The 27,868-nt window shown below is 39.8% G+C and overlaps 1 protein-coding gene across 5 annotated transcripts in view; it reads left to right on the plus strand.

Annotated features, from left to right (window-relative positions):
* nrxn3a (neurexin 3a) overlaps nucleotides 1-27,868 on the plus strand; it is a 171,253-nt gene that overhangs the window by 66,187 nt on the left and 77,198 nt on the right. For all 5 annotated transcript variants that reach the window (XR_012599774.1, XR_012599775.1, XM_074691832.1 and 2 more), the window contains exons 6-7: nucleotides 12,459-12,760; nucleotides 13,942-14,103. Coding sequence is in view for 3 of the 5 variants with exons in the window: in XM_074691832.1 (XP_074547933.1) it covers nucleotides 12,459-12,760; nucleotides 13,942-14,103 (464 nt within the window). In the remaining 2 variants the exon portion in view is untranslated. The remainder of the gene's footprint in view (nucleotides 1-12,458; nucleotides 12,761-13,941; nucleotides 14,104-27,868) is intronic.

The following is a 27,868-nucleotide window of genomic DNA, read 5'->3' on the forward strand; positions in this document are numbered from 1 at the left end:
CCCCAAACTTCAGTCCCTGAATCATATCACTTTACATTTAAACATTTCTAAAAAGCAGAGCTGTAATCTAGGAAGCTCCTCGTGCAGGAACAGGGAAGCAGCACTCTTTCTTTCCTTCAGCCTTTTTTTTTTTTTTTTGATGGTGTGGGCGAACAGCATTCGATATGCTGGGGGTGTGCAGCTGTACGTGCTGTCCCCCTCTAAGTGTCTCACTCAGTTCTCATTTACAGTCCCTACCCTGAGAGAAAGAAGAACCCAGCAATCACATTCATATGCAGCTCTGCCCGAGATAATGCTTCCCCCACTCTGCAGCGCGGTGTTCTTCTCCCATCTTCACCACAGCTTCTCCACGCTTTTATTAACGCTGCAGCCTCCTCTTCCTGTGTGACCGTCTAAACAGGTGAAGGACAAAAGGCAGGAGTCACAGAGGACCACAAGCGGCTGTGACTTAGTTGTTGAAATCAGAAGGTTGGGGTTCGATTCCAGCCACTGCAGTCACACATGAAGTGTCCTTGAGCAGGACACTAAACCCCAGATTGCTTCCACTGTTGGTCAGTGTGGATGGGATTGAACGCGTTAGTTAAAAACTGATGGTTCCAATAGAAAACAAATAGACAACACCATCAGTGTGTGAATGTGGTGTGGATGGTGAATGAGACTAGCAATGTAAAGCACTTGGAGTGGTCCAAGGGTCTAGAAATGTGCTATATAAGTACTGGTCCATTTACCATTTACCACGGTTCCCAAACTTTTGTGTCCACGTCATCCTCTGCCCTTCAAGGGGATACTGTTCCTCTCCACAGACCATGTCCTTCACTTTTTGCACTGATAAAAAAAAAGAAAGCTTGTCAAGTGTTTTGTCTTATTTCAAGAAAAAATTGTCTAGTTAAACTTGATATGAGCCACATTCAACTTATCGAAAAAGATGTCTTGTTTCAAGTTGTTTAAAGACAAAAATGAGGTCTGAATTGCTTGTTATGAGAAAAAAAAATCTGCTTGTGCAACAAGAAAATTTTCCTTAAAAACTTGCTCAAAACTAGAATAATGTCTTCATACAAGTAACTTTTCTCTTGTTCCATTAGCAGTTTTTTTTTACTTGTTACAAGCAATTCAGACCTCATTTTGTCTTTAAAAAACTTAGAATAAGAGATTTTTCTGGCCTGGTCAGGTAAATGTGGCACTTATTAAGTCTAAAAAGACATTTTCATATGAAAATAAGAAAAAAAAAAAAACTCATGATAAGATTTCATTTTTTGCAAAATGAAATTTCTTGGAACGTTTCAGACTGCAAGCTCTTGAAAATCCCAAGAGAGTCTGACTGCAGGTCTCACCTCTTAAGCCCTTACCCTGAGGACCTTAACCTCTGCCATCAGGCTGGAAATAATATTGATTTTGAACAATTTCAAAACGTTGGTCCTATGCTTGTTTCCAGAATGCAGCAGTATATTCAAAAACAAAACTGAGAAGTCACTCAGTCTGAGTCTAGTTTAGCGTTTTAGCCATTTATGTAAAATTCACTGAATGTTTTATCTTATTTACCCACTCCAGTACCTGATTTACTCACAAAGGATGCTAGGAAGTTAATTCTTTACCGTCAAACGTATTTAAGAAAGAAATCATCATCATTTATTTAAAGCATTTAAGATCAACAATAGCACATCAATATGGTGTTTTAAACTTTCTGACAGACTTATCACCTACTGTTTTCTCTCTGTGTACTGAAATGTTACTATTTCTGGTACAAAGATGTAATAAATCATGACATTTTCGGGGCTGATGTTGGAGGTTGAGGCCTGCAGGACAGGGGCTTGAGAGGTGAGGTCTGCAGCCAGACCCCTTGTGAAAATTCTGCAACATTTAAGGAGTGCGTGTCTGGAGCAGTGATGCAGGTAACAAGCTACTAAGTAACGTGTTACTCTGATTTGACCACTTTTTTCAGTAACACAATACTATTTCCAAACCAGTAGTCAGATTAAAGTTACTTATCCAAATCACTTTTCTTTTCATTTTTCTTGTAAAACAAATCTATATGCTTTTTTCTTGTGTCTCAGGGAGTGACAGGAGTTGCGTGTATATTGTGTTTTTAGCATGTGAACAACTCAGGTGTAACAGCAGCCAGCATACAAAGGTAAACAGAGGGGGAGAGGAGAGATGTACGTTTTGTAGCTGGAAATACAGTCACTGTTTTGAGTTTGTGTCAGCTAAAGATGACAGTGTTACAGATTGTTGTTCACTCTGTGCTGACAGGTTGCTTAAGATCCTTTGCTGAAACATTTAGGAATCAATCAGAGCTATCAGCCCACTGCTTGAGAAGTTGTTTGATTTTAGCTGGGGGTAAAGTGAGTCCTGTCTTTCACTGTAACTCCCTCTATCCCACGAGCTGAACCCTCTGTTTAGCATTGATCCATCCGTTCAGAAGCAGAGCAACATAATGTAGGCCACAAGAGGCACCCAGTGGAAACTGATAAGAACAGAGCTCGACTAAAACAAAGTTTTTAAAAAGAAAATAATTTAAATCTAAAATTTAACTGAACAGTGCTGTAATGTACCAAAAATAGTACTGTAAAAGCTTTCTTTAGTTGTATTTTGAAAATTCAAAATGTATAAAATGAATATTTTTGTTTTTAATTGTTAAGTAGAGGTTTTACAACTACCAATGTCTGCATGGTACTTTAAAATAAAACATGTAGACTCATATGATTCATTTTAATTGCATTGCACTGCAGGTGTTGGCAGCTGCTGAAAGTAACTAAAAAAGTAACTTGTAATCTAACTTAGATACTTTTAAAAGTAAGTAGTCATTAAAAGTAACTAAGTTATTTTTTAAAGGAGTAATCAGTAATCAGTAGGGGTTAGGTGTTGCCACAGTCACTTTTTCAAAGTAACTGTGGCAATACTGGTCTAGAGAGGATCTCTGTTGAGCTCAGGACAATAAAGTTCATCCATGATTTCCTAAATGCTCAGAGGCGCATGGCTCCAGAAAACGGCCTCATTTGTGACATTTCAGGGTTAGATAACAAGGCAATTCATCTTCTTTTTAAGTAAATTCTCTGCCATTCGCAAACATTTTGTTGAAAACATCAAAAAAGAATTAGAAAGCTAGGGCATGATGTCCAGGGTATCAAGTCAACAAATGCCAATTACAGATCATTGGACAGGCAGGACGATTACAATAACATTTCTTAAGTTCTACAAAACTTTCTAATAGAAAATAAAGAATTAATGATTTCCAAGTTTAAGTTCCATGAGTACCAGTTCCTTCGTCGTGCTGTTCTCCCTGAAGATGAGAAGTCTTCAGCCGTCCAAAGTCATTGTAACATTCAACAGGACAAAGTTGTACCCAAAAAAATATAGATTCAGATCATATGAACCCAAAACAGACAAATCCAAAATCTGGGGATGTTGCATCAAAAACTCTGGTCACAAAATCAGTAACTGCTGCAGAAAAAGAGAAACATGCCAAACAGACAGCGAGGACATCAAATGAGTGATTTAAGATGCTTTATTTCATTTCTCAAACTTGTGTCTCTCTGCCTGTCAGACTGTGTGCAGGGCTGTGAGCCCACTTCATCATCATAAATCAGCATGTCACTCAGTAATTTATGAGCCCATGACTTATTTATGACAGACTCATATTCAGACTACAACCATTAGCCTGGTGTTACTGAGGCCTGTCGTAACATCAATGATTTATACACAACAATGCCAAACACTCAGCTGTCAGAGAGTTTCAGTCATTAAACATTTGCATATACTTGAATCTGACGGAGTTTGAAACAGCCTCCGAGTCCAAAAACGAATCAGGGTTTAGACTCTTGACTAATACCTGAGGTGACAGTTTGAGAAAGTGCGACTAGAAGATCAAGAAACATCCGCCAGCTGTGGAGGAGTCTGCCAAAGAGACGACAGAAACTCCGACAAAACCTCTGAGGAGAATCTTAAAAGGTGGAATAAAGGTTATTGGGACAGATTTTTAATTTGTGCCTTGGGTAAGCTCTCCTGTTTGAATCAAAGGATGAGATCAGCACATGATGCTCTATTTCAGCAGGATGGAAAGTGACATCATCGGCCAAGACAAAACACCAACAGACCCCAAACTTTTAAGAGTGAATTATGTTGACTTCTATCTTATTAAAGGTCACCATTAACTTGGATGAGAGTATCTTGAAATAGTCTCACCTTTATATATCTGCCTGTTCATGATCCATGATTTAGTTTTTTCTATTTAAACTGGATTATAAAAGTATTTAAAAACTTCCTCTTTAAAATGTTCAAACCAGGTTCAGAGCTTTGTTAATTAAAGCAGATGTTGTTCAAAGTCAGCGTATAAAAGTCACAACTTCAGATCTTGGTCCATCCAGCGTCCACCGCCTCCTCTTCCCTTCTAAATATGAGGGAGATTTACTGCGGCCATAACTTTCCCTTATGCCACCTCTGCTTCTGACATTTTTATGGATGACCCCTCGCAGGACTCATCCGAGCTCATCCATCACGCGCAGCCTCTGAATGGAACAGCTTACGGACGCCATTAAAACCATTATGGGCTGATAACAATCTCCTCACTCCATCCTCATAAAGAAGTTCTTTTCATTCTGCGTTCATTACTGTTCCATATTTCAGCAAAGAGCCACGACTCCCTCTCTGGGTGACTCTAATCTAGGGATGAATTTTCTCCCATCTATTATATCTCTGTATTATATGACCAGGGTGTTCATGGAGTGTCTCAAAAATATCCAAACCGAAAGATTTTGATTTGATTTGAGGGGAAAAACAGCCTCCTCTTGACTTTTTTTTTCTTTCCGTCTTTAGCCAAACGGCGATCTTACTGCAGCTCCAGCTTCTTTGAAGATAAAGTGACTCAGAGAGAAACACGTCATTTCCTCACAGTGGGCTGGGTGTTTTAAAGAGCTAAGTTATAACCCACTTTTTTAAATCTAGCTTTAATTTGGAGTCGTTTCCTTTTAGCCCTGGACTGCATTATATCACCATTACTTTTATCAGTACTTTTTAATATCATTTTAAGTCTATTTTAATTTGAATTAATTGAATGTTATCTAATTTCAATGTTATTCATTTTATGTTGCTTACATTCTTTTATGTATGTATATATATTTATATTTGACTAATTTCCAGTATTCATCATGACTCATCATATTCCTTTTATTACAATGAATTTATTTTCACTTTTAGTTTTTTTAAGAGAACTCTTTTCACCTATGTCTGCTATATTTTGTCTGTTCTTTTGTGAAGCGCTTTTGGCTGCAAGTTTAGAAATATGAAAGGTGCTATATAAAGATATAATAATTATAATAAATATAGAAATGAAAATTACTTAAAGCCGGAGATGGTGGGAGGGATGCTCTAACATCTTAAAGGGGCTGTGAGGAGTTTCCAAGTGAGCTTGAAAAAGTCTCCTTTCTAGATAAATGCTGTTCATAATCTACACTTTAAAATGAGATTATCACGCTGAAGTCTCTGTGACAACATCACACTGACTGACGAAGTTTAGCAGTGAGAAGAGAAATCTATATTTTTGTGCAGAAAATTATTTCTGTGATTAATTTTGTAGTGATGGTGGACACAGGAGCCTAACTGTCAGACAGAAAAAGAACAAAAGAGCAGACGAATGCTAAACAGGAGAGAGTTAAAACACAAACCTGAAAGTCCATCAATAAAATGAAGAGTGAGGTTACGTTAGCTCTGCTGTGTAGATGAGCACTGCCAAGACATAACCAGGATTCACTAAGATTAAACATTGCAGACATGTCTCAGAGCACTGGGCTGTGAGAGATCCTGTGCTCTATGCAACAGCATTTTGCTTCAGCAACCTAATATTCTTAAGTTTGATTAAATTACTGTATGATCACCTAAAAATATAATTAGCTCCTGTCATATACCCCTTTCCACACAGGGGACATCTTGCATCACCATGCTTCAGTAACACAGAACAAACAAGTAACATTTTTTGCTTTTGGAGAGTGGTCGAAGAGTAGAGAAGTTGTTATGAGCCAAGAAAATTGATTTAAGGGTTGTTATTTTGATGGTAGATGTTCTTCCTGATGTGTTTGACATCACATGAACTCAGCTTTACTCACTGCCCTGGACTACAAAGTCAGAATAAAAGCTTAGTGTGAGTCTTTACACGTGGCTTTTACTTTGAAAAGCATTCCAGAAGTGTTACTCATTTTTTATATTTCATGCCTGGGAGGTCAACATGGATGTAGATGTAGTTATTGTCGATACAAGATCAGAAAGCAGTCTACTTTGGCCCACAGAAAAAAAAAGACAAAGTTTACCTGTATGCGTCAATACAGGTTAACTGTCATACATCAAAAAATGGAGGAGTCCTGCAGCCATCACACACTGCACGTGTTTTTTCTTTCTTTCTTTCTTTCTTTCTTTCTTTCTTTCTTTCTTTCTTTCTTTCTTTCTTTCTTTCTTTCTTTCTTTCTTTCTTTCTTATGTGCACTGCACTTGGTTCACTTTTCAGTTATTTTGCTTCTTCGTCTCTGGCCAAATACATCAGCTCATTCACTTCCTGTCCTCTTCATGTATTAAAGACCTGCTGAATAAAGACACAGTTCTCTGTTAGAAAACACTCCTGCTTGTTAAGAATTAATCACTGTCCCATCACTGGAGGTGTGTTGTGAGTCAGACAGTCAGAGATGTCTGGTCTTTGCACCGTCTTAGAGATCATTTGTGAAGGTGGGAAAGGGATTGTGAAAGCACTACCCTCCGTTCCCTTTTCTACTGTGAACGGATCAGTTTTCAACATCATCACAGCGTACTGAATAAGATTTGAACTTGGTAGCTGAGTCTATAAATGTGCATGCAGTTACCTCCCATTTAATGAACCTCTACATGAGAACAACCTCTGAGACTCAAAATGTCGACAAAGCTGGAGTGCAAACAAATACAGCTCTGCAAGTGGACACTCGAGGCTGACTCTGAAAGCCAAGGAGTGGTAGAGTCCAAAGACAGAATAAATCATGTTCTCAGCCTACTGCAAAACTAGATTTGGTTTCCATACCCTAATTTCTTTGTTTGTGACACCTGGACTTGGACTAAAAGGTAAAGCTTCTTGCAAGGAGGCTGAGATCTGTCCTCAGCTCCACCTCTGGGCCAGTTTTTCAATAGTTTCCCCCATTTCAATGAAATAACCTCCAGTTTTAGGTCTCCCGGCGCCTCTTCAGGAACCAGGGTGACGTTACTGAGACTTTGTTAGTGTTTGACCGTAACCACCAGTGTTTGACACGGTTGACCATAACATCCTCCTTCAGCACCTCAACCACACCGTCGGACTCTCTGACTCCGCCCTGGGCTGGTTCCAATCATACCTGTCTGGAAGAAAAGAGTAAGTTTCTCTCTGGGATGCAAAATCTGGGACACACAACGTCACCTGTGGTGTTCCTCAAGGGTCAATTCTTGGCCCAACCCACTTCATCCTCTACACCCTTCCACTTGGAAGCATCATTAGCCGGCATGGAGTATCATCCCCCTGCTATGCTGATGATACACAACTCAACATAAAGACAGACCCTTTCCCATCTGCAGCCCCACTATTATCATCATCGTCATCATCATCATCATCTTCATCATCATCACCACCACCATCATCATCATCATCATCATCATCATCATCATCATCATCATCATCATCATCTTCATCATCATCATCATCATCACCATCATCATCACCACCACCCTTATCATCATCATCATCATCATCATCATCATCACCACCCCCACCACCATTATCATCATCATCATCACCACACCATCATCATCATCATCATCATCATCATCATCATCACCATCATCTTCATCATCATCATCATCACCATCATCATCATCATCACCATCATCATCATCATCATCATCATCATCATCATCATCATCATCTTCATCATCATCATCATCACCACCACCACCACCATTATCATCATCATCATCACCACACCATCATCATCATCATCATCATCATCATCTTCGGCTCTGAGCACCTGCCTTGAGGAGATAAAGGCGTGGATGACAAACAACTTCCTGCAGTTAAACAGCTCAATAACTGAAACCATTTTAGCTGGCACACCGCACCAGGTCCAGTCATCCTGCATAACCCACATCAACTTCTCTGGTCAGCACATTCCTCTTTCATCAACAGTCACCAACCTGGGTGTAAGGTTCAACAGCCACCTTACCTTCCACACTCACATGAAACATATCCACAAGACCTCCTTTCACTTCCTTAGAAACACTGCAAAACTCTGTCCTCTACTCAGTCTTACAGACGCTGAAAAACTCGTCCACGGCTTTGTCTCCTCAAACCTTGACTACTGCAACGCACTCCTCATCGGGACTCCTAGCAAGGCCTTACGGAAACTCCAATATATCCAAAACAGTGCCGCTAGGATCCTGATGAGGGTACATAAGTATGAACACATAACACTCATCCTTCACACCCTCCACTGGCTTCCGGTCTCCTTCAGGATTCAATTCAAAATCTCCCTTCTAACCCACTATTGCATCCATGGAAACGCCCCCCCCCCCCCCCCCCCCCCCCCCTTTAGCTCAGCCCCTCCTCACTTGTGGAATGCCCCCCCCTGAGCACCTGAGGGCTCCACAAGCAACAGACTCTTTCAAGAAGGGCCTAAAATCCTTTCCTTAAAAAAGAAATAAAACATTTAGGCATTTAACCTGTATGTAATCTTGTTCTGCTTTTAACCTTGTTTTACTGTCGCACTTTGAGATCACTTTGATGAAAAGTGCTTTACAAATAAAATTTATTATTATTATTATTATTATTTTCCACAGCCAAAGCTTCTGCACAGGCTTTCTGAGTGTATTTAGACAGTAAAAGCTTCGGATGTCCTGTGTCTGACTGTAGTTTCAGACTGTAGAAGACAAAGAGTTTAAAGCCCTATTCACTCTTATTTTAGCCTCTGTCTGAAACGCATTAGCTACTGTCTCTTTAAGGTTTACTGCTCTACAAACCCCCTTCCCTTTGATTGGCCAGCCTTCTAGAGGCCTGTCAGGGGAGGAGCTTTGTGTATTTGAGGCCTGCTCCCCCAGTGTGTCAGGAAGCTGTAGATCCTTTTCTGATGACGCCATCTTTGCAGCTAATCTTGTGAAGATCTGGTGCTGTAGAGCAAAACGTTTTGATCAGTTTACAGACAGTTTCACAATATATGAATTTGTAGAAGTTTGAAAACCTGCATGTGTTTAGTATGAACATCCAGCATTGTCACTGTATGGTCATGTAGAGAGCAGAATCTCCTCTCCTTATCTGCTACAGGAGCTAAAGCACTTATTTAGGCCTCCATGATAACTCAAAAATGAAGTTCATTTGTTGATTTGTTTCCGATGTCCTGACAGCTGAAGGCAAGGCAGGTGAAAACACGTGAGGTTAAGTGTAATTGTCTCCCACAGAGATAACCATCAATTCTTTTAACTTTCAAAGACTCCAGAAACAGAACACTGAAGCGCTCGCTCAGTCCTTGTGTTGAGTGGTCCATGTTGTGTGGGATGAGTCTTCTTTGAGGAAGTGATGCCTGAGGTGTCTGTGTTAAGGAGATGAAAGCTGTGACCATTTTGTTTAATTTTCCCCTCTTTCCCTTTTTTTCCCCAGCGTGGGGTGGCGGGTGGGGGCGGGGCTTTGTTGCAGAGCACATGAAAGCTGCACTCATGCGGATCCTGGTAGCGTCTCGCTGGCTGATAGATTGTGGCTGTGCTGTGTTGTGGCTGTGCTCACAGTCTGGTATTTTTTGCTTAAGCGACAGTGAGTTAATTGAGGATGATCTCACTGATAATGACTCCTGACTGGACCATTTTTCTGTGTTAGCCCTCTCTCTTTCTATCAGCACATCCTGTATCCCTCCTTTCTCCTCTAAAGGTGAAAAATACAGTCCCTGCTCTCCTCTCCTCTTTCTGTGGCTCCTCCGTCTGTGCTTCTCTGTCTCATCACAAGCGTAACCACTGTGTCACAAGCTGGCTATTTGACAGGAAATGGCAATTTCAACTGGCAAGATTAGGCCTTTGATGTTGTTAGATGATAGCTATCGGCGGTTTCCCTTTATTTCTGCCATTGCAGGCATTTCTTTCAGTTCTGTGCTGCATATTTCTGAAGGTTTTCTGGACGGTCTCTGACTCATTTTATTTTCCAGTCAGAGAGGACTGACATCGGAAAGTGATTCTTTTGTGTTTCCTGTTTAAAAGTTCTCTTTGGTCTCCTTTAACATTACAAACCTTTTTTTATCTAAACTTTGTCCTGTCGGTTTAGAGTTTATTCCCCCCACAAATACTGTTGCACGATGATTGAATAATGTCTCACTTTTCAATCAGAGGAGTAGACCTGAGGAGTGGACATCTTAAGCTCCAGCAGGTGGTTTTGTTAGGTGGGCTTATAACACAGGCCAAAATTAATACTAATGTTTCTATACCACACACCAAAGGCAACAAGACCATCAGGAAGCACACACCAGCTACTTTTGGAGAGTTCTTTTAATATCTAAAATGACCAGGGTAGGGTAGGTGTCACCTGATTAACTGAGAAGCCCATTTGAAACAACTAGTGTTAACCATAGGCTGTAAAAAAAAAAGGACGTCATCTTGCTAGGTTCAAAGTGAGGTTTCCACAAAAACTGCTCCCCCTGGTGGCTGGCTGCAGTATAGGTAAAAAAAATCCATCTTCCCAGCCATTCCAGATGGGCTGTTGTCAAACTTTAAAAAATGAATATACCTGGAAGAAATGTTTCTCACATCCGATTGTTGTGGTGATCTTAAGATATTATTTGGCTGCTTTGTATTCAAGACCTCTTTTTCCTGAAAAGTTGTGTTTGCATTAGTAATAAGATTTAATAAGTTAAAATCCAGGCTTTACGTCACGTTTAACAATGATTGACAGCTGCTGTTCTTGTGTATGTTTTGGGGGTGGTAGTATATGTCAGAAGGGAAAAAACAAGAGCCATATATACCGGACCAGTCCAGAAACATGTCTTATTTCAAGTTATTTGAAGACAGAAATAAGGTCTAATTTGGTTGGAACAAATATAAAAAAATGTTGAGCACATTTTTGGCACCTTGATGATTTTTTTTTTACTTGTAACAAGCAATTCAGATCATTTTTATCTTTTAATATCCTGAAATAAGACATGTTTCTGGACTTGCCAGTTGACAAAAACTCTTGCTCAGATTTCACTATTTGCTGTGTACAATTGGATAATGTATCACAGAGAACAAGCATTATGTGTTGAAAGCTGAAAACTAGAAGAATGTCTTCAGTCTAGACTTCATTGTGGTTGCTGAAACCAGGAGCAGACAGTCATATGACCTGAGAGCTCCAGAGAAAGAGCTGATAAATGGGTTGGAGACGTACTAAGGGGTGAGGTCATGTTCAGGTTTGAGTTCAAACCTTGAAGAGGGGGTATTGTGCTTTTCTAAAGACTTTGCTCTGACAACCTGGTGTCCCATGAAATATCTTTACATGATTTAAAGCTAATTTCCTTTCATTGTTTTTTTTTAGACAACCCCTGTTTTAGCCTCGGTCTAAAATGCTTTATTTTAGCTGCTGTCTCTTTAAGACAAACCCCCTTCCCTCTCATTGGCCAGCTCTCTTGAGGCCTTTTGGAGGTAACACTATGAGCAGACCTTGGTGCTTAAGGCATGCCCATCAAATATGTCAGGATCCAGTTAGTAGATCCTTATGTGATGACCTCTTCAAGTGTCATGAAGATCTGGTTAATTTTTATAACAGAGCACTTTGGTCAGTTTATAGTTAGTTTCAGGGATTTCTACAACATGTGAATATGTCGCACACGTTTAGTATGAACATCCAGCATCGTTACTTGTATCCATGTTTAACATATGGAAAAGCAGAATACCCTTCTTTAAAATTGTTCTTGAACTTGATTGTAAGTAATTCTTTTATATTTATATTCTTTAATAGTGCAATGGTAGGTGCCGGTGAGATGCTAAAACTTTAAAGCTTATGTTGAGAGTTTTTGTCTGTGTATGTTGGTCAAACCCTCAGTGAAGACCTTTCCCTCCTGTCCTTTTTTAACACATCTTTAAACGCTCTTTCTTCTGTTTTATGTTTTCCTGTTTAATTGTTGCTATAAGCTGAGGATCTTGATAACTGATGTACTGACTCTTGATGCACATGAGTCCACATTTCTCTGCATGTCTGGGCTTTGGGTGGCCATGTAGTGAACTATGAAACTTCTGGGGTAGGTGTGGGGTGGGGTGGGCTGAGAACTGAGAGGAGGGAGAAAACAAGGACTGAGATCGATCCGGAGTTACAAAACAAAAAATGCCACACCATGACTTTGGGTAGTTTGAAAGTTTCTAGTCTAACCTTGCACTGAAGAATTTTAAACCTGGGTTAGATTTAGTGTTTCCCTATTTTGAATTAAAATGTATACTCCTTCTGACTCTTTTTTCTTTTTTTTTTTTTCTCATCACAGCGAGAGAAGAGAACGTGGCCACTTTCCGGGGCTCAGAGTACTTCTGCTACGATCTCTCCCAGAACCCCATCCAGAGCAGCAGCGACGAGATCACGCTCTCCTTCAAGACGTGGCAGCGCAACGGCCTCATCCTCCACACGGGCAAGTCAGCTGACTACGTCAACCTGGCGCTGAAAGACGGAGCAGTGTCCCTCGTCATCAACCTGGGCTCTGGAGCGTTTGAGGCCATTGTGGAGCCCGTCAATGGGAAGTTCAACGACAACTCGTGGCATGATGTCAAAGTGACACGCAACCTGCGGCAGGTAAGCACAGAGAAGAGGGTAAATAATGTCAAAATAAAGATCTTTTTGAGAAACAAGAGAGCATTTTTAACTATGATGTGTTAATTGTAATTTCTCATTAAATCCCATTCTCATTTTGTGTCTTATGTTTTGTCCACCTCACCTCCCCATAAAGAAAATAGGTGTTGGATTCCTGTCAGTAAACACACTCCACTGTATGGTAGATATCATCCTTGTTATTGTTTTGCTCTGCTGTGTTCTTCGTCTTCTCTTCTTCTACGCTACTTAGAACAGAAAGCTCTGAATTGGGTTTTACTTTTCTTGACCTAAACATTTTCTTGGTTCAGCCTTTTACATGCCACTGTGCTTTCTAATTTTTACTTCTCCATCTCTTGTTCTACATTTGCCTCTTTGAAGGGTTAAAACAAGTCTGCATGTTTCCAGTCTTTACTGATTAGTTAAGACAGAGGGGGTGAACAATTGCTGTTTATCTGTATCTATGCACACACACTTGGTGCCATTCCTGCATAAGGTAGTGCTCAGAGTCGGATATCTTGTTGAACAAAGTCTAATATGTAGCACTAAATTCTCCCACTGAGTGTGAAATTAAGTCAAAGGGAACTCTTCCAGTTATTGAATAGTCCCTGTGGCCCATTGCTGTCTGCGTTTCCACTATGGCATGAAGCTCCATTAGGATTATGCAAATCAGAATAGTGATGTAATGAGAAACTACACCTCCAGACCAGTAGAGGGCAGTTAGACAGAGACAAATATAAGAGTACTATGCCCAGGAGACTGCAGCTTAAATGGGTAGATTAACTATCCCAGAATTTAGACCCTGGTTCCTGTGGCACCTCCATGAAGTTCGCCCTTGTGTGGGTGGCCCGGGTTTGAATCAAACATGTCACTCTCCACTCTCGCCCTGTTTCCTACTATACACACCATCCTCCTCTATCCAATTAAAGGCATAAAAAGCCCCAAAAATAACTTATAGAAAGAAAACCACCTCATACTGCTAACAGATGTTTCTCCTTATATCTGGTCTGATCTTAACACAGACTGGAATTAATTCCTAATCTTCACTTTCGTGTACTCTTATTTTTCAGCTTTCTCTTGAAAAAACAAAGCAAAACAAACAAAAAAAAAAACCCAACCAAACATCAAAATATGTCTAACCGTTACTGTGCACATCTAATCCTCAGGTGACGATATCAGTAGATGGTATCCTGACCACCACGGGTTACACCCAGGAGGACTACACCATGCTGGGCTCTGACGACTTCTTCTACGTGGGTGGAAGTCCCAGCACGGCCGACCTACCTGGATCTCCCGTCAGCAACAACTTCATGGGCTGCCTGAAGGAGGTAAAGTACCTGATCCACTGCTCCCCGTCTGTCTGTTTGAATGATCCACTGTCCCCGCTGGTGAATGATAGTTTGATGTTTGCATTTGATTGATTATCAGTTTTTCAGTCATCATTAGCTTTCTGTCTCAATGTTTTTTAAACTTCTGTCAGAGGTCTTTTCTGGTACCTAAAGTGAGAGACATACATGTTGACGATAAGACTGTTAACTATGTGAAGATGAACTGATTAGTTTAGACAACAGTAAGACAAAAACAGTTGATATATGAAGAGTTTATGTCAGCCTCTTGCCGTTAGCCACCTGGTTCCCACGCTGCTGTGCATTGGGATGTCATAATTTGAGCTCTCATACATTACTTATAGAAATCAAACAATAGTAATACTTCTTTTGATACAACAGCAACAAACGTGGTCTGAGCCACTTTTGCTTTCATCACACTGAACATTTTGAGGCAAAACAAGTTAATGAGGGCCACATGAATCAGCAGCTTTCCTGCCTCGTCACCGTCTGAGACATTTACTCTTCCATTCATCCGTCCTTTAACATCCCCGTGTTAACATCCTGCCTCATCTCTAATTTTGTTGCCTAATTATTTGTGACTTTAACATTTCTGCTTTTTTCAACCCTGTCTTGTTTTCCTCGGTTGTGAAATTACTGGACCTCTTTTGGCAGATTTATGTGATACAGCTTGTACTCCAATCTTTATCAATCACAACAGTGTAAAAACAAGCGGTGGGACAAAATATTGATGTGTTGTCACCCTGACCTGCGTGATACAATAATCATTATCTGGGGGCTTAATGTTGATACTGTAATTAGATACTTCTTTAAATAATTTTCTGCTCCAACTTGATTTGCTGCATTTCCACTGAATGACCCCACAGGATGGCACTGATGACATGAACAGCAGTTTACTGACCACTGAGGAAGGTAACAGCAGCAGGATGTTAAAGTTGTGCTAGTCTCATAACAGATAAACCAACATATAAACAAACAATAACTTTTAGCAGCACTTGATGTTAAAATGAGAGGAAAGATTGATGCACTTAAGTCTGCAATGAGAGTTTAACTGGCTTTTTGTGCTCCAGAGTCCTATGTGATAGTTTCTACTGGTAATGCTTTACATGAGCTTGATGTGTGGAACTTAGAGCAGTGCTTGTGTAGCAGGAGGTTACTGTTAGAGTCTTAAAGTGATACTCCGGGATGGAACAAGTTGGGTCCTATCACAAGGTTTCGGGCAGAAATGACCCCTACAGCAGTGATTTTGTGCAGCAGAAGCCCAGAGCGCACGCACCAAACACCCCCTCCCTGCTTGTCAGCTGGTTTCCTCTGCACTCAGACGGGGCCATATTTTACTTGACCAAAAACACAACTAAACGGACTCCCACCGAAAAAGTCTGATATCGGTCTGCATTCACGCTTTATTGCACTGTCTGTGCGAAAAGCACAAGTTTAAATCAGCCTTAAGCCTGGTCCTGTTTGTGTTTCCACAGCCAACCGTGCCCCCTCATGCACTGCACAAACTGAAATCTTATCAAGTGTTTTTGTCTTATTTTCAGAAGAAAATTCCTTTTTTGACTCAATATGAGCCAAATTCACCTGGTCAGTCCAGAAAAACGTCTTGTTTAAAGTTATTTAAGGACAAAAATGAGGTCTGAATTGCTTGAACCAGTAAAAAAAAATCTGCCAATGGAACAAGAGAAAAGTTACTTGTATTGAGACATTATTCTAGTCTCAAGGAAATTTTCAAGCAATTTTTTCTTGTTCCATTGGCAGATTTTTTTACTGGTTACAAGCGATTCAAAGATCATTTTTGTACTCTGATAACTTAAAACAAGACATTTTTCTGGTTTGATAAATTGAAAGTGGCTCATGTCGAGTATATTAAGACAATTTTTACTTTAAAAAAAACAAAACAAAAACACTTGATAAGATTTCAGTTTTTTGCAGTGTGGTAGGCGGCGTGTGAGCTGGATGCCGATAGCTGTGTCAGTTAAATAACAGTATGACGCCATAGCAGCGTGACACAGTGTACCCCAGTTATAAATCCAACAAATATTGGGAAGCATACAGCAATTCACCTTCTTTGTGATTGTCATGTGGCTCTTTGTTACAAAGAGCAATCAAGTTTTGTTTTAGAGAAGGCTGTGTGCCACCAATATAGCCGCTGCTGTCGCACGGTAAGTTACAGTTGTTTTGACCAATCAACGGACTGCAGTGTTGTAGCTCCACCTTCTGAGATCAGAAAAGTTCAGTCTGGTACCCCTATGGATGGGTCCCAAAAAGTGGGATGGCTCATCTCAGTTATTTGGGGATCTGTCCCAGGATTAGTCAGTGGAAATGCTGTAAAATGCATGCTGTGCTGAGAAGAACCGAACTGAAGCACTTGGTGGAAATGGGGCTTTAGTAAATTGGTTGCAGGCAGTGAATTCCAACCATCGGTGCCACGGAAGGCTAAGGTTGATTACCCAAAAGGAAGCTAGCAGGTTGGTAATACATTCTACCAGAAAAAGCTACACACCTGCAGAAAAATGACTCATTGCTGAAGGAATCCTTTTTTTCACTTTTAAACCCCAGATCTTAACTTGTAAACCAGTAGGACCAAGATTTAAATCAGGTGTTAAACATTCAGACCTGATTCCACCTTGTGTCTAGGTCCCATTTCGAGCTCACTGGGTGAGAGTTTGACTCAAACACTTCAGCAGCTCCTTTAACTTTGTCTTCTTCCATGAATAACATTTCAACTGACCTCCTCTGATCCTGCCTTCAATTACACCCCAGCTCATGTTTCTACGTTTTTATTTGTATGGAAGTTGACCCAACATAAACCCAAATCAACCCAAATAAACCCAAAATCACGGCTTCTGCGCTCTAAGTAAATGTAAAACAATTTTGCAGCGCAGACAGAAAACTGAGGAATTAAAGGGTCAGCGAGGCATCGCTGTCCTTTTCATTTTCAGCTCCAGCCACAAATACAGTCTAAAGTCATGACATGGAAAATCAGTGAAGCCTCAGCAGAGCAAAACAAAGGGTGTAAGACATTAAGTTAACCCATGCAGTCTCACAAACACACAGATACACACACACACACATACACACGCACAGACTCACCCACACATGAATTTGTTGTTCCCTCAAGCTGCTGATGTCATATCTTAACACTTGACTGGAGCTGGTCCCTGCAGGGACCTGGCTTTCTCTGTCAGTGTTCGATGGTGACACACACACACACACACACACACACACACACACACACACACACACACACACACACACACACACACACGCACACACACACACACACACACACACACACACACACACACACACACACACACACACACACACATACACACAGCATCATATGGGCCGGGGGAGAGGGAGGAAGTGGCGCAGCAGCCATTTAATCCCCCTCTGGCCTACTTCCTGCTCTGTGGCATGCTGGGCAGGTCCCCGTACCACCCACCCCTGGTACACACACACACAAACACACACGCGCACACAGAAAAACACAGCAGAGCATACTCATAAGGTTCATCCATTTATGTATAAAGCACATAGATACTGATCACGATGGTGCAGACACAGGAGGACGTGTAGAGTTCAGTCCACTCAGTCTTCTCCTCCAGCAGCTAGCAGCAGGAGCTCTCTGTGTTCTCGGATTCAGAGTTTACACGCCTGCACCTCCAGGTAACTCTGCTGCTTTTCACGTGGACAAGAAGTTTTCGGCTTTTTCTTTTTATGCATTGAGTCGCTTTTGTAAACTCTGGTCTGTGGTGACATCCTCTGTGGGTTGTATTTTTGTCTCTGTCAAAGGCTGCAGACACAAACGGCAAACAGAGGAACACAATTACAGTTTTCATATTGCAAAACATAAATGAACTGATATTGTTCACTCAAAAAGAAAATCAGACCAAGGTTTGTTCCAGACTTCCACCAGATAGCCCGGTCTGGTTGAGCTCTCAACACTCACTGGCTGCTTCACAGGACCAGAGTGGTCTGCTCCCCTTGCTCTAACTGCATCTACTTCATCTATCCTGTGCTGTACGGCTTGCAAAAAGAATCACTAAGAATCACCTCCTACTGTGAACCTGCTCATGAAAGTATAACTCGATGTAATGTGACTACAGTTAAAAGCAAAAACTGATTACTTTTGAAAAAACAGACTATAACAGGGACAGTATGGAAATAAGAGGGAGGCTTTGGTCTTACATCATTTATATGATGTAATAAACCCAGCTCAGGTGTCATTTGTTTTTTATTTACTTTTGGTCTACATAATGCACAGGCCTCTTTCTGACAGGAACAATAGACCCCATAACTCCCTACATCTTCATCATAAAGATGTGCATGCATTTAGGCAACAAAGACTTCAGTCAGTCATTGAGATGACAGCGCTCTTCAAACTCTGATTTAAAACTTTGAGCTGTACAAAAATGATCGTTCTGTGGTCGGTTGTCAAAAACGATATTACACTGTGGACTCAAGTTGTACTGAGTTTTGACAGGATCACGACTGTTACAGAGCAACCAGTGTTTTAGAGTTAAGAACAGAGAGGTGCACTCAGCTGACAGTCACCAATGAAACACCATCGACGTCTGTCAGTAATATATGATCTGTAATATTAACTGCTGACATTCTGAATCTGAATCAGAATCACCTTTAGTAAGTACTTCCACAATAGTGAGAAAAAAACACTAGTTGAATCTCAAGATAAAGTATCTCAGGAATACAAGGACTTTGACTCTGGTTAACCACAGTGTATTTACAGAGTAAATATTACAAAAATAAGAAAAAATAGAGCGTAAGCAGTAAGAAAAAATAAAGATAATAATAATAATAATAATAATAATAATAATAATAATAATAATAATAATAATAATAATAATAATAATAATAATAATAATAATGATATTAGAAACAATAATAATGATAATAATAATAATAATAATAATAATAATAATAATAATAATAATAATAACAATAATAATAATAATAAAGAGCTTTGTAAAGAAAGCAATAAAACAATATGTTAACACATAAGTTAAAATAAAAGAAAAGAAAAATAAATAAAAAGTGCACTGAATAGGATGTCAAGAATTGTGCAATTTGCTAAAGAAAAAATGAAGACTAAATATTACAAAAGTAGAGCGTAAGCAGTAAGAAAAAATAAAAATCATAATAAAAATGACAATAATAATAATAATAATAATAATAATAATAACAATAATAATAACAACAACAATAATAATAATAATAATAATAATAATAATAATAATAATAATAATAATAATAATAAAAAGCTTTGTAAAGAAAGGAATAAAAAGATATGTTTACACATAAGTTAAAATAGAATAAAAAAATATATAGAAATAAATTAGTGCACTGAAAAGGATGTCAAGAACTGTGCAATTTGCTAAAGAAAAAAATGAAACATGATTATTAATACAATTATTGTTTTAAATCATGATCAACAGGCCAAGCTCTCACTTTCACATGCTGCTTACTGTTCATTAAAGGGAGTTTTTAGGTGAAAACCAAGTTTTTGGAGGTGAACATCCTTGTGTTGCTTGAGAAACTATGTCACTCCACACTGCTTCTGTTTCTAAATGCTTTTGCTTCCACTGTTTACAAAGACGTTGATAAATACACACGGTGTAGCAGTTTTTGTGATAAGGTTTACTGTGATGCATTTAAGAGTGATGAAACAGGTTAATCCCTGTATCCCTCGTTGGCAGTACATTGGTATTTCTTCTTAGACATCCTAAACCTGAGGATAAAGTCAGAAAAACTTGGCAGCCATGTGGATCTGGTCAGTGCCATCATACAGTCTGACATTAGAACTTAAACAAACCTTAAAGTGACATATGTTAGACAGAAGTGTGTGCTGGTATAAAACCCTGAAACTCCTCTTTGTTTGTGAACTCTTTGGAATAATTTAGTCATGAGTGTTTTACAGCAGCTGTGAGTGTGTCAGTCTCACACTCACACACACACACACACACACACACACACACACACACACACACACATTTACAGGAGCCCATTTCTGCACTCTGCTCACAAACACACAGTCTAAAAGATGGTCATCATACCCTCTCCCTCCCACAGGCGCCCACTCTCTGCCCACCCACCCACACATCTGCAGCACCCATCAGCTCTCCCTCTGTCTCCCGTCCCGCTCCCCCTCGTTTCCTGCTCCTCGCCATTACGGCTAATTTGCCTGCTGCCGATGCTCTTGTCTTCACCATCCACACAGCGGCATTATGGATAAATGTTTTGTTACCATGGCAGCGGGTACTGGTTGCCCCTGGTAGCCCTTGTGGTTGGCTGGCCCGGGATTATTGTGCCTTTCATAAGCCAGCAATTACAGAAAAAGCCTACATCTCAAAACCTACAAAATACATAATGGCCTACAATAACACATAATTGCAGTAATTGTCATTGTCATTACACCTCCATCAACCACTCGTATGGAGCTTCTGGCTGTGCCTGTGTGCTGCTGCAGGAAGGAAACACAAAGCACGAGTTCACAGACTGACTGAGGATGAGCAGCACACTGCTGACTGCTGCCGCTCTCACTGCACTCCTCTTCTTGCTGTTTGCACTGCTCACTCTCTAATCTCTGCTCTGCTGCAGGTGAGAATAGTTACTATCACCTGCTGCCAGATTAGATTAAAGAGACCGCATTTAATGGTCTTTGTTTCAAGGATGAGGAGTCTCTTGTATCTTCCAGTATTACTCTGAGGTACCTGTCCCTATGTTCATCACACAAGTACTTCAGCTAGGTTTGATTCGAGGAATGAATGCTTCACGTGCACTGACAATAAAACTAGGACAGATTTACAAAGTAATTTATTAAATTATTACCATAAACCATTTTACCCTGACAAGTTCTGATAAAGATCTTATTTAAAGATCTATAAGCCATAACTAAGAGCTTGTTATGAACAAAAAACATCTACGAGTGGGACGGGCAAAGTTAACCAGCTGTTATTGAACTGTTATTTAAAAAACGTAACAAGTTATACTTTTGGTTTTTGAAATGTAAAATAGATTATGTATCTTAACATTTTGGTGCAATGAAAGGTGTCCTCCAGGTAGTGAAATGAGTCATTTAATTTATGTGTACATTGACATTTTATGTCAAGGAAAATCAAACAAAAGAAAAGTATGAACCAAACCAAAGTATATCTCATAACATGTCACGGAATTACATTTAGACTGTTTATGGGCTACTTGTTAAAAGCTAAAGCTCTTTACACTACGCAGAAACTCTAACAGCTGACATCTTTAAATGAATGAATTTATCATGATATGAAAATGGGAGAGTTAAAAAAACACATCAGAGGACACAAGACTAGATTTAAGAGGCGCAGAGTGCAGGATAAGAAGTATATGTTTGCAGGTCAAAATAGTCTTGTAAATAAAATCCAGAGTAAAAAAAAAACTGACATATTTTCCTCATATCCCCCTGATTGAGAACATTTTCCTTGGTCAGAAGCAGAGTTTGCTGATGTTTATGCAGCACGTAACACTGCAGAAAACTGACCACTGATCATATGGTATTAAGAGATAATTGAGGGACAGGTGAGGTTTGATTTCGTAAGTCTGTAATAATAGAGGAAGAATGTTTGAGCACATCCTGACTGGTTTTACAGAAATCACTGAAAGAAGTACCTCACAATAGAGCATTTATATGTTGCTTAAATGCTTAATAAATATTTATGTAAGAGCTGCTGGTCATTTTCACAAAATCAAATGAGGCCCTTTTGGAAACGCACTCAATGAAACACCCCTGATTTTTTCAGGGCTTGTACAACTTTAGTTACACCCTTCTATTTTTTTTTGTTTGTTTGTTTTTACAGGAAACTGTTCTTATTCCAGTTAAAAAATTTCCAAAATAGAACCTTCCCTTGCTACTGTTTTTAACCGAAATTAAATATCGTTTTGGATGAAAACCACACCCTGAAATAAAGATTCATAAAGAACACACATGGATAGATACTGTGGATGTGGCTCAGTCCACTCAAAGAAGTCCAAAAAACTTCCCCTGGATTCTTTCTGGAATAAAAAAGGCAATAATAATAAAAACTAGCTTACCTCAGAGAAATCGATGAATAACCCTGAACAAAAGGGAAGCTTCTTGTCCTCTCTGGCAGCCAGTTTCCTTCTTGCAATAACTTAAGTATATTTTTGACTTTTAATATCTTGATTATGAAATACATCTGAACCTGTGAGGCCTTAATAAGAAATAATGCAATATTCAAAGTTAACTTTGTGTTTTTTGAGCATCCAACCTCAGTTAGTGGCACTTTAAAGAAATAAGCTGCCACTGATTTGATAACAAGTCTTTCCAGCTTTAATGTAAAGCGTTAAAGATTATTTATAATCACTAATCTTTTTTCTTCCTGCTCAGTTGTTCTAGAAACATTTGAAAAAGCAGAGTCCTAAGAGTAAGTCTCTATCGTATATCTGATGTTCTTGTTTTTCTCTTATAACAGATATAAACTATCATAAAGTAACAAAATTAGCATTTAAGCATTTCAGAACAGTGGCAGAGTCCCTGCGCCTCCTTTCTCCAAAAACTATTTCTTCTGAAATGCTTCTTCTTGAAGCATCAGTGGCTGTTAAGTTTGCACATTACATGAAGATATTTAAGATTTATAGTTTTTGATTCCCAAACACAGGAGCACCATTTTTTTTAAGCACTGTCAGCCTCACAGTGAGAGAACCCCTCACATTTTTCCTCAGACTGACTCAGGATGATTTCAGCTCCTGTTGTGTGCTCTACAAAGGAAATGATGCCACCCTGTGGGGAGGTCTATGCACTGCAACAGCTGTGATCCTGCAACAACACCCCATATAGAGGGTCTCATGGCCAGACCATGTGACTGAAAACATCTGCACTGCATAGAGTATCTTTTGATCAGTTTTATATCTCAATTCAATTTGAAAGTCAAAGTCTCAGTTGAGCTTGAAAGTAGGGTCTTTATTGTTGTTAAATTTTGTTGCTTGTAAGTAAACACAACATTCAAACTGGGCTCCTCCCGCTTGGTTCAGCGCCAGCAGTAGCACACACCCACAGCCTTTGACCGTGACTACGTGAACACACCATCTAGCTTCGGAACCACCCACAGCCTCAAGTTTCTACGTTTGAGACTTGAGAGTTGTTAGCCTTACCTGGCATGTTGGCACGAGCTAATCACGGTTATTTAACTCATACCTGGTTAGTAGAAAGCAAACTCGCGCCGCTCTTGGTCCTGAGCTTCTCTCCATGTGCTTGAAAGTGAGTAAAAGTCGAGCCAAGCTTAACCCTTATTTAGGAGAAAGCTTTATCTGTTTGGCGTTTCTTTTCACTTTGGCTGAGTCTTTCTTCCTCTTTGCTACGTCCACTATCGTAGCTGCTCTAAATAGTTTCATCGACTTGCTATCATCAACATGCAGTGTAACTTGCGCACTTCGGGTGCTGTGATTGGCTGAGGTATCCATGTCCTAATGCAACCAAAACATCAATATACAGGCTTAGGAGAGGGTTGAGGCAGACACAGATACTGACCTATAGAGGCCTGTTGGAGACAATTAAGCAGGATTATTCCTGGAAAAGTTTAAACTTGAAAGTTTTTATGACAATCCCATGGAATCTACCTTTTAAGTGTGTGAAAGGTGGCATTAAAGGGTCAATGGTATAGGTAATAAGTACTCTGCTGATGGAAAAAAGTATTTTCAAAGATATAAAAGTAGATGTGATATAAAGTTTCCTTTTTTTTCTTCTTCTACTCCAAAAGTTTTTAAATAATTTATTAACATAAAAAAAAAAAATCTGCATAACTACATGAATAAAATAAACAATAGAGAACAGAAAACAAATACACAATTTGACCTCGTGAGTAAAGTAGTACCAGATTTGTCCTGAGGGGGCAGCAGAGTTAACACAAAATTAAAACTCCTCTTTGCCTTTGATTTCCTTTTATATTATACAGTTTGTTTGGAAAACTTTGAAAAACGGGTTTGTAAATCAATCCCTATTTTTAGGTCATATTAAAAGCATGGGACCCCTGAACGTAAACGTAGCAAACGTGAAGGACAGATTATGGATGAATATGTTAAATCACGTTTAATGAGCTCCTCGAAGCCACTCAGGATAAAACATCAGCCTGAATTCAGACAATCCTTCAGCCGTCCTGCATCAACATTCATATTTCTGACTGTGACATTGTGAGGCTGTGAGAATACAGATGATTCTTCCCTCAGCCGCGCTGTGGGCAGCTGAATCACTCTGACTCTTTCTTGTGGAAATTCTGAGTGGACATTAAAACCTGCTAGCTGTATTGGTTGGCAATCTGAAAGGTAATTTCAAGCCTGAGTCATATAGTGTTTCATTGCTCATTCTCACACTGATAAGGGTGTATGTGTGTGTGTGTATGTGTGTGTGTGTGTGTGTGTGTGTGTGTGTGTGTGTGTGAGTGAGTGTGTGTAATGGTGTGTGTCGTGGAGGCCTGGTTGAGGAGATAATTCAGTGATGGATTTCTATCATCTGGCCATTGTCAAACATTTTCAATTGCTTTCTGTTGCTCAAATTCTCACTCACTCACACACTAACACACGCTTCTATTAACATATATTTACGTGCATGTGAGGGTGTGTGTGTGTGTGTGTGTGTGTGTGTGTGTGTGTGTGCCGGGCATCCCTCGGTCTGCTATCAGTCTGCTAATGCTTCATTCTCATGTTAACCTGCAGCCTGCGTCTGCAGCCTGCTGATAAAGCTCCCTTTGCATGTTGAAAGGTTCTTTTGCTATTATTGTTCAGAGGTGGCAGGGACCTGAAAGTGACTTGTCAAATTGTCAGCTACACCGTCTGCCTCCCCCACCATCTCCTGACCATACACACCCTCTTCTCTCCTGTGCTCCTCTTCCTCTCTTGGTGAGCAGACACATTTTATATGCTATATGATTTATGCCCTCTTTTATCAGCTGGCATGTCACACGAGCTAACATGTACAGAAGCCACATCAAATTCCAGTGTGTGTGTGTGTGTGTGTGTGTGTGTGTGTGTGTGTGTGTGTGTGTGTGTGTGTGTGTGTGTGTGTGTGTGTGAGTGAGTTTATATGTTTTTGTTCTCAATGGTTTAGTATTGTTTTGTTTTTCATGAGTGCTATACAGTCTATGGTGCTATACTACTCACAGATATTAGAGGCATTAATTAACTACGGCACACCCGATCAGAAATAAAAGTCTGAATCTTTTAGAAAACTAGTGTTTGAAATTGAATGTAGGATACTAACTGTTTAATTCTTAAATATGCTATGAGGAGGATTTGTTTTACATGGACTTATTTGCCACCTTCTGGATGAGAGTCTCACACACAGTGTCATAACGATGTGACCTTTAACCTAGCATGTGGTTGTTTTGAAGTCAACTTTTTACTGGATACAGCGTGACAAGGTAAGGTGTTAAGTAGTACTGTTGTTTGAAACATGACAACAAGCAAACTTGGTGAGTTTGTACGGGACGTCAGTAGCCAGCTATATTTGGCGCTACTAGCAGCCCAGCTCAACGATGTGTCCGTGGGCTAACTTGATAACAAGCAAATGAGTTTGTACAGAAGTTACGTAGCCATTCATAAGTAGTGCTATTGACAGCGCGGTGCTGTGAGACTTGTAGGTACTGTGTAATATTCGTGAATCCTGGTTAGCTATGTCCTGCCAGTCATCTACCAAGCAGTGGTAACATAACCTCACTCTTCATTTAATTGATAGACTCTCAAGTTTGAACAGACCACTGCAGAATAACTGCTGACTGTGAGTTGGAGTGAACATTAGCACAAACAGTGCATTCTCCATGCAGCTGTAGTGTATTTGTAATGTCTACTACCGTAAAGCATTACTACCTGGATGTAAACAGTCACAGATATCATGTTGTATCATAGCGTGGTTTGTCAGTGTGTCAATCTCTTAAATTAAGCTAAAACTACATGTAGGCTGTGTCTGGTTAAAGTGATTTATAATCCACCAGAGACATTAGGAACCAACACAGGAATGAGGATGTTATAATGCAAGGACAGAAGGCAGCTGGAGCTACCTCTGCTAATGTTAGCCACACTGTTTTCTTCCACTTACGTGTTTGCAGAAATCCAGTGTACCTCTGTGTGGGTAAAAATACACCTTTTTTCAGACATTAAATCATTCTTTTGTGGAACAAAATGTAAAACAGACAACAATCAAGATATTTTTTTCTTGACCAAAATGACATAAAAACACATATACTCTTTTAAGGGTCAAGGAGAGTGCAGGGTTCAGTCACTCATGCATTTTAAGGGTTAAGGAGTCCGTAAAAATTCAAAGAAATGCAAACGTGGAAACACAGCTGGAAACCTGCTGCAAAATGTTAAAACATTATCTTCAGCTGCATTCTCACTGCAAGTAAAATAGATGTTGCAAAGTCTGAAACACAGAAGATGACTGCAGAGGACATAATGCAGTGAATCTGAGATGGGAGTGCTCCAGGCCTATTACTAATGTACATTAGTGTCAAGCTAGCGCAGAGTGCTCTATATAGTTTTTGGTAGGTTAAGAGCTGTATAATATGTTGAATATATAGAAAATGAATCTCTTGTGTGAGAGTAGTACACTTGTTTGTGTGTTCAGAGATGAAAGTTTAAATTTTACTTGATAAACCAAAGGTTTATCGTTGTATGCTAACCGCTAGCATATCAGTGCAGTCTCTCTTTAGTTTTTTATATCACAGCTCCTAACGTACCAAAACAACAAATTACCTACATCTAGATGTTTAACATGGTAACAGGAATCTCTTGTAAGGGAGTTCTGTATCAGCCGGCTCTCAAGGAGATCAATTTTAGCCCCATTTTTACCTTATGCTTTAGTGAAAGTATGAACACATGAAGTGAGAGCTATATACATGATTAAACTTACTTTATAGTATGAGTCTTCCAGCCAGGCAAGTGTTAGCAAATTACCTTCAAAGCTCCAAAACAATAAAGACATGTACATTTTAAAGCCCCTATGGTGTTGTATTAGATACCTGGATAATTCTCTGTATATCACTGACACACTTTAGGCAACTATAGCAGACACCTTATTTATTTAAGCTTTGCCATCATAACATCGTCTACTATCACGTTGTAATGTTTCTTTGGCTAACCGTAAATGCCCATACATCCTTATGCAAGTGCGAAAGTGATCCGTGCAGAGAGCCCACTGTGTGTTTTTGGATTTCTTTGGATCTAGAACACTTTTCTCTGAAATCATGTTGGTTGTTGCAGGTCCACTGCCCTAGCAGAAACCCTCTTTGTGATTTAAATGAGCAGCACAGATTTTCTTATAACTGTTTAAAATTGTTGGCATACCATTTTTTCCAGTTGCAATTTCATGTACACAGTGGCTGGATTTAGTCCTTTCTACACAGCCAGTAGATCTTCAGATGCAGTCATTGGTATGTGGTAGTATGCTTTTATTCTGGAGAATACAGGGGCTGCAGAGGCTGGAGGTATTTCTGCTCAGTCACAGCAGGAGAAAAAAGAAAAAGTCTGCTCCACATGGAGGGGTGGGAGAGAGATGGATGAAGTGAGCAGGAGTAGGAGGATGGATGTAACAAAAATAAACGAAAAGGCAACAAAGAAGGAGAAGGAGGGGAGAGGAAAGGAAGAGACAATTTTCCATCCAGTCCCCGAGCACCTTAAGGGATGAGTTGATTTACTGTCAAATCTGCAGCTGGATTATCGATAATCTCAGCCAGGCCCCTCAATC

The sequence above is a fragment of the Halichoeres trimaculatus genome, unplaced genomic scaffold (genome assembly GCF_033239565.1).
Source record: "Halichoeres trimaculatus isolate MK-OKI-2021-1 unplaced genomic scaffold, fHalTri1.1 fHalTri1_scaffold_17, whole genome shotgun sequence".
In the NCBI taxonomy this organism is placed as follows: domain Eukaryota; kingdom Metazoa; phylum Chordata; class Actinopteri; order Labriformes; family Labridae; genus Halichoeres; species Halichoeres trimaculatus.